Source organism: Phytophthora parasitica (assembly GCF_000247585.1).
Source record: "Phytophthora parasitica INRA-310 unplaced genomic scaffold supercont2.9, whole genome shotgun sequence".
NCBI classification, from domain to species: Eukaryota; Oomycota; class Peronosporomycetes; order Peronosporales; family Peronosporaceae; genus Phytophthora; species Phytophthora nicotianae.
Window position 1 is genome coordinate 698,208 of NW_008648995.1, and position 8,242 is coordinate 706,449.

An 8,242-nucleotide genomic window follows, 5' to 3' on the forward strand; every position below is an offset into this window, starting at 1 on the left:
GATGGCCACCGTGGCACCAAGCCAACGCTGCCGCCGGAGCTGGAGGCGGACTTAGTAGAGTGGGTTGCTGCAGCGGGTTGGCTTACCCGTTGGTCCTTCAGGCATTCATACCAAGCCAACGAAGTATACCTCGCGATGCAGCCAATGCCAACTCGGCGCACAGTACCGCCAAAACCGTACCGTCGCTTCATTGAGAGACACCCGATCCTGACTCCACGAATTGCTCAGCAGATCGCTCGCATCCGGAACCGTGTCGAAGCGGAAGCAGTACGTGGTCTGTACTACACAATGACGCGGCTCCTTATCGAACACAAGCTCGATAAGAGTCGCGTCTTCAATATGGACGAGACATCTTTTATGCCAAGTGTCAAGGTGTCATCATCTGATTGGTTGATATTGGGGTGCTAGATCCACTTATTGACCAATCAGGTGTTGATCTGCATTTGAGTGGTTTACATGAGGCCAGGGATAGCCGTCCTGGTCCAAAATAAATCAGAGTTGAATTTGACACAAACCTAAGACTCGGTCTAACTATTGCGAGCTTCCTCTACACTACAGTGTAAGTCAGTAATGGTAACCCTAGCCCCGTAACACCTGATAGCACTTAGTAGTCCTTCCAATGACCAAGTCCGACATGAGTCAAGATCTAGAGCGCGCTGCTTTTCCCCATCTCACTCGCGTGGAGTGGGAGGCTCTCCACCGCCTGACAGCTGTGTCCGGAGAAGCCTTCGTCACGTCGCTGGTGCACTCAGCGACACCCGACCAGCAGCGCCTAGCAGCCTAAGAGTTCATGGAACGCGAGCTCGCTGGTGCGAATCGGTGGGTGTCAACTCCCTCGCGTCTCTCCAAGAATGACGTCGTCAAGCTGGAGACGTCTACGTATTCCGGAGACGGTGTAGACCGACTGCCGCTGAACCGTTGGTTCCACGAGATCGACATCGCTATCGCCTCGCGACTCATCGAGGCGCCGTCAGCGAAGGTCAAATTCCTACTCTCCCGGCTGTCCGGGAAGGCGAGGGAATGAGCTTTCGGCACGTTGGTCGTCGACCACAATGCTTTCCCAACTCTGGAGGCGCTCCAGAACGACTGGAGGCTGGCAATCAAGCCTCCACAAGTCGAGTCGCGCGTGCGCGCAGAGTTCTTCGCCCTCCGCCAGGGCAAGATGTCCATGCGCGATTACCTCCAGAAGACACGACACCTGGTGTCGTGCATCGTTACCAAGCAGATCGACATGACCTCACAAGTCCACGTCTTCGTGTTCGGAATACGCGAGGGCATGACACGCTACTGTCTGACGCGAGCTGAGCCTTCCGCTCTCGAGGAAGCGTTCGCCCTCGCACTTCGTGAGGATTATGTGGTAGCGACATCGTTGGCCAAAGCCGTGACCCAGGCAGCCCGAGAGTCTGCTCCCGAGCCAATGGAGATTGACGCCATCGACGCGTCCGGTGATCGACGGCGCTCGGCTTACCGCGGGGGTGGTAACCGTAGTGCGCGTCCTCTAATCTTCTTCCGTTGTCGGAAGAAGGATCACCGCGCGGCGGAGTGCCGTGCGCCTGCTCCCGTCCTCGCACACGTCGATGCGGAGCCTTCCCAGGTCTTCCAGGTAAAAAAAAAGACCGGGGCCAGTAGGTGCGAGGTGCCCTACTGGTTGGAACGAAGGCCCGGGCCCTCCGGTTGCAGCCCAGCCTTCTAGCCCTCCTGTGCTGCAAGCACACTCCAATGCCATCATCACGTCGGGCGACTTGAGATTGATCATCGTCAGTCTCCATGTCACCGGTGCCCGGCGACCACTGCGCGCGCTCGTGGACTCAGGAGCGACCAACAACTTTTTCCGCGCGTCGTGTTTGCCGGAACTACCCAAGAGCGTCTGCATCCGGAAAGGCCCGGGTGAAGTCGAAGTCAAGCTCGCGGGCGGTAAAGCGGACCGCGGTGCGCAGCGTGAAGTATCGTTGCAATACACGTTCGATGGCTTCCGCAGTAAGGATGATTTCTTGGCGATCAAGATGAATTACGCGTTTGACTGCATCCTGGGCATCCCATGGCTTGCGCGATACCAGTCAGAGATTGGCTGGCTGGCCCGATCGGTCAAGCGTCGACGTGGTTTCGACGTGATCGAGGACGTCACGCACCTCTTGGTAGCACCGAGAGACTGGCCTCACGTCACAGTCGGGGACAGAACAACCACAACGCAGGCTGTGTACAGAGCGATCGATGGCCCTATCTGAATAGCTTGTGCTGTATTGCTGGATGACGATTCCTCGCAAGGCCGCGAGATTAATAACAAGGTAGTCGAGCGTATGTCGCTCCCACAAACGAGAACAGTGGTCGAGTGTGAACTCCCGCTACAAAATGAGACGGCGGTTGAGCGTGGATTCCCGTTGAAGAACGAAATAGCGGTCGAGCTTGGGTTCCCGCATTTAAAAAAGCGGTCGAGCAGGGACTCCCGCAACGCGTTAAGGTGGTTGATCAGGGGCGGTCGAGCAAGTGGTGCCCCCGTCGGACGACACCGCGGTCGAGCACGGGCTCCCGCACGATTCCGGCCCGGTCGAGCATGGTCTCCCGCTCCTGGAGGAGGGTGATACATTGTCAATCGACTCGTCCTCGAGCGGGCACTCGGTGAAGTTAAAGCCAAAGAAAAAGTCAAAACGACACCGCCTGAAACCACACAGTGTCCCCAAACCAAGCGACTGCTCACCGACGGAGTCGTTCTGAGCGCTTGAATACGCGGAGGGAAGGGGGGTTCAAGCCGCTCCTGCATCGTCAAAGCCGCGAGCCCGACTCGCACTGCGGCGGCGATCACGGGGCTTCCAGGCTTGTTCTGGGAGACCTCTTGCGAGACCTTAAGGCCGGCGACATCGAGCAAGTGTGTTTGATCACCGAGGAAGCCTCGGTGACAGCAACGGTTAACACGATCAAGATCAAGGGCAAGCCACCACGACCTCAAGGCGCCGAACCCAAGTCGGTTGAGAGGAGCGATTCGAGGAACAGTCTTGGGAAGCCTTGCGCGAGTCGAGCAATCCAGTATATGACACCGCTCGTGAGTACGCCGATGTCTTCCCGGATAAGATTCCCGCCGAGCTGCCGGCGAACCGTGGCGTTAAACACGAGATTGACCTCGTGCCCGGGACGAAGTACTGCGTCACCAGACAGTGGCCACTTCCCCGAGAGCAAGTGAAAGCAATTAACGACTTCTTCGAGGGCCGTCGGAAGGCGGGCCATGTGCGTGAAAGTACATCCCCGTACTCGAGCTTGACATTCTGCGTGAAGAAGGCGGCGGGTGGCTGCCGTATTGTCCACGCTTTCAACAAGCTGAACGACACCACCATTCCAGCGCAGACTCCGATCCCTCGGAAAGACATGGTACTGGATTCCATGTCAGGCAGCGCGATCTATAGCGCCATCGACCTCACCGATGGGTTCTATTACATCTTGCTAAGTGAGCGCGATGTACCTCTCACTGTCGTGAGCACTCCGAGCGGGATGCTCTGGGAGTGGCTTGTGATGCCACAAGGGCTAAAGAACGCACCTGCTACGTTCAACCGCATGGTTTCCCATATGTTGCGCCCTCTCCGGGACTTTGCGCCGAGTTACTTCGACGATATCTTCGTTCACAGTCGCGCAGAGGGAAATCTTAGTGCTGTAGAAGTTCACCTAAAGCACCTGAGGCAAGTCTTCCAGGTGGTGAGAGAAAACAAGCTCTACGCGAACCTGAAGAAGTGTGTCTTCTGCGCACCGGAGATTCCGGTGTTGGGATGTTATGTGAGCAATGACGGTGTACTAGCTGACCCTAAAAAAGTGGCGTCTATTTGTTCCTGGCCAACGTCTACAAATCCCACTGAGTTACGCCAGTGGCTCGACATGGCAAACTATATTTACAAGTACACGAAGAACTACGCTGGTCTGATCCAGCCACTCTCGTCACTCCTGAAGAATGACGTGACATGGGAATGGAAGCCAGAACACCAAGCTGCGTTCGACTCGGTGAAGAAGAGTCTGTCGTCCGCCCCGATCCTGATACTCCCAGACAGGTCGAAGCCATTCCACGTCGTCTGCGATGTGAGCGACTTCGCCATCGGCTGTGCGCTGATGCAGTTCGACGATGACGACCATGAGCGCGTCGTCAGCTACCAGTCCCGACAGCCGAGCGAAATTATCCCGTCCATGACAAGGAGCTCCTGGCCATGCGGTATGCTCTGATTAAGTTCAGAGTATATCTGCTTGGTGAGCACTCGTTTGCGGTCTACACCGATCATGCATCGCTGTGGACGGCGATGAAGAGTCCACATTTGTCGCAACGGATGGCCCGTTGGCTTTCCTTCTTCTCCAAGTACAACTTCCTCGTCTACTACAAGCCAGGGAAGAATAACATCCTCGCCGATGCCCTGTCTCGGCGTCCTGATTACGATCCTCGTACGGCGCTAGGCCGTCGGGTGGCTGATGGAGACGATGACGAAGACGGATGTGCAGTCTGCATAGCTTCGGGCGTTAACCAGACGTCTACAACGCCCATGCTGCCTCTGCGCGATGAGATTGCGGCCGCGTATGAAGACGATACCATCTACGCAGGCATCCTGAAACACCTTCGCTCTCCCAGTGATACCACGCTGGGAGCATTGTCCAAGTCCACACGCAACCAGATTGAACAGTACCAACTGAATGGCGACCTGCTGACGTACACCATCGATCGGTTCGATGGTCCCCGGATCGTCGTTCCAAACGACGCTGATCTTCGTGCTCGAATAATCCACGAGTTCCATGATGCTCCGATCGGAGGCCATCTTGGACGCGAGAAGACAAGACGTATGCAGCATTGTCGAGAGATTCCTATTGGCCTCACATGTACAAGTGGGTGCGCTAGTGGGTTCGAAATTGCGAGACTTGCCAACGAGTCGAGCTGTCTTCGTCGTCCCAGGCCCCGCTTCGTCCTCTTCCAGTTGCCAAGGAAGCTTGGCGCTCAGTGTCGATGGACTTTATCTTCGGCTTACCGCCCGATTCGACCGGACGCACGGGTATACTGGTCTTTGTCGACGCTTCAGCAAGATGTTCCCGTTGCAGATTCGATCACCGCGGAAGAGTCCGCAGCGCACTTCGTCGACGTGGTATTCCGACACCACGGTCGATCGTCTCCGATCGCGACCCACGCTTCACACCAGCATTTTGGTCAAGTCTCTTCAATTTGCTTGGCACAAAATTGCTGATGCCAACTGCGGCGCATCCGGAGACGGATGGATAGACTGACCGCATCAACCGGGTCCTCGAGGATGTGCTGCGCAGCTACACGACTTCGTACTTGAGCTGGAGCTCGTTCCTACCGCTTGCTGAGATTGCACTCAATAACGCCGAGCACTCCTCGACGGGTCTGACGCCTTTCTTTGTGAATAATGCTCGTCACCCTCGCGTTCTGGCGCTTGTCGCCGTGGGCCACGCTACGGAATACGGTGGTTCCACCCTTGGTGGGGGAGAGTCTACTCCAACTGGAGCAGAAGCCGCCGTCGTGCCCAATCCACAAGCCCCAGAGCCAGCTCCACCAGTATGGAAACCGGTGCCGCAGCGTCCACCGCCATCACCGGGGCTCTCACCGGTAACTGACCCGGTGTCGAAAGATCCAAAGGTCACGACTCATTCCTGTCGCAGGAGTTAACGCCATGACACGCGCTCAGTCTAAGGAACTCATCGCGCCACCGCGATGCACTACTTCCCCCAATTACAGAATGGACGGCGCAGAACTTGGTCGACCCCGGTGCCAAGACGCAAAAGCAATCAGCATTCACGGTCAATTTCACACCGAAGCCTTCGGTGCTTCCAGCCGATCGATCGGCCGTTACTGATTTTGTTATGCAAAAAAAGACAAACTATTTCACGCTTCGTTCGAGACGCACTGCAGAGCGCAGTGAACAAGCAAAAGGAGTACGGCGATAAACACGGTCGCAAGAACTTGAATGTATTCAAGACTGGAAATCGTGTGTTATTATCGACGGAAGGGATCTGCCCATCCGCCGTCACCAACCTTGGTGCCAGCAAGCTAGAGCCGCGTTTTATCGGTCCTTTTCGCGTAACCAAGGTTGTGGGCGACGCCTACACGCTAGACATTGCCTCATCATTGCGTCTTCACCCGATCTTCTACGTTGGGCGACTCAAGCGCTACTTCCCTGCTGCGATTCCGGACCCGAGCAGTGCGATGGAACGTGCGTCAGTCGACCAGACCGAAGAGCTTGGCGCGCCATCGCCCCGTCAGCTCCAGGCACCCGCTTACGCGGTCGAGTTCCCTGTTGCGCAGAACCGAGGACATGCGTCTCCAATCCCCCGCAGACGACCCAACAACTTGCGATTCGATTGTCTCAACTCCGACACAGCTTGCTCAGCCAGATAGGCGCGATCTTCCGCTCGCTTAGCGCCAAGCTGAGCGTCCAGTGCACGATTCTCAGCGTTCTCCACCTCACCCTGGACGTACAGGGCGTACGCTGTATCGCCGCGATGGCCCGCCACCGATAGTTGACTCGACGGATGGTACGCGCTGGATTGAGGAACGTATTGTGGCTCACCTCGACCCTCAGTCCCCGTCTGTTCAAGATAACCGTCGGACCCACCCTGTTTCAGCCGCGCGCCTTTATCGCGTCCGATGGCTTGGTTATCTTGAAGACCACGATACGTGGGAACCCCGCGATAATCTTCTTCACGACGTCCCGGACGTTTGCGAGTACGAGACCAAGCTACTTGCGTCAACTGAGGCCGCGGGCCAGCCCGCGGAGACCGTGAAGAACGCCCGGGAGGACGTCTAGCACGAGGAGGTGACAGCGAAGCTCTGCTCCGCTGCGTGCAACGCCGGCGTGAGCCGCCGCGATTAGCCGCCCGATCCATACTGAAAAGGGTGCGTTCGTATTTGGAGATCCAAGCCCCTTCTTCCCCGCTGAGTTGTCCCTCAGCGAGATGTCGTTCCCACTCCTCTTGCGACGGACGTGCAGAAGTAACGCAAGACTCGCACCCCTCTTTCACGTTAACGAAACAGAGCCGGACAACATCCCACTCGTTATTGCAGACCTTCGTGCGCAGTGCCACGATCGAGTGATCCACGAGTATCTCCTCGCGGTAAGCCAGCCAGCCGGTGAAACTTTCTCCAGCTCGAGAATCTGATTCCAGCGTCGGATGAAGGCACACCAAGAACGTCGTAGCCCTTGCTGGTCAGCGACCTCGATGTTCTTTTTCCGCGTGGCGCGGAAGCGCCGGAAATGATCTATCATAGTGCTCAGCGTGTCCGGATTCACCGCGCCCGACAAGTCGTACAACTCCCAAGGCGAAATGGCGTCGTCCATCACGTGTGACAGTGTGCTTCCTGCGCTGATTCTCGCCACCGCTGTCTCCACCGGTGCCTCCATCGTCTACGTTGTCGTCGTTGTCCGTAAGGCTGCATCCGTTGTTGTCACCAGCGCGGCGCTATTCCTGCCGACCGACGTCCTCTCTGCGATGTTCTCGGTCATCTTCCCTTCGTTGGACTTTGGGTTTCTTCGGTTGTGTTCTTTGCGCTTACGCAACGTAAGCGCAACTTAGGGAGGAGGGTGATGTAATGGGCCCAATTCCAATTACATAATGACACACGGCTAGCGTGTGTCAAGGTGTCATCATCTGATTGGTTGATAGTGGGGTGCTAGAACCACTTATTGACCAATCAGGTGTTGATCTGCATTTGAGTGGTTTACGTGAGGTCAGGGATAGCCGTCCTGGTCAAAAATAAATCAGAGTTGAATTTGACGCAAACCTAAGACTCGGTCTAACTATTGCGAGCTTCCTCTACACTACAGTGTAAGCTAGTAACGGTAACTCTAGCCCCGTTACAGTCTGTGACTGGCGCGCTGAAGGGTTTCAGCAACGCGGGTATCTTTAAACTCTGGCTAAAGTTCTTTGACGCTCACCTGACAAGATACAATGTACAGTGTCCAGTCGTACTGGTGCTTGGCAATAGCTCGACACACGCCGGAATTGGTAAGCTCTTTTCGGGTTGCTCAAATACTAAAATAATATTTTGTACCCATTTTTTAACGGGTATTTTACTGTAAGCGAGGTATCAGCATGTTCGGGCAAAGGGATTTGTGGTGGAGTGGGGTTCACAAAATCACGTTGCGATCCACTCGGACACACAGTGCCCTGGACTACCGACTGACGGAGGGGGTACTCCGATAACCGTGGGGTTGCTGAGGGCTCACCTTGTGTACCCGTCGGCGGGGCTGGTTACGCTCCTCTGGTGGAC

The 8,242-nt window shown here is 56.1% G+C and overlaps 1 protein-coding gene across 1 annotated transcript; it reads right to left on the bottom strand.

Moving 5' to 3' along the window:
* Window positions 1-6,989: 6,989 nt before the first annotated feature.
* On the bottom strand, window positions 6,990-7,373 carry PPTG_21860 (hypothetical protein; the record flags this gene model as incomplete). Its single annotated transcript, XM_008900562.1, has 1 exon — window positions 6,990-7,373. The coding sequence occupies one exon, from the start codon at window positions 7,371-7,373 to the stop codon at window positions 6,990-6,992; it is 384 nt and encodes a 127-aa protein (XP_008898810.1).
* Between the last annotated feature and the right edge of the window lie 869 nt (window positions 7,374-8,242).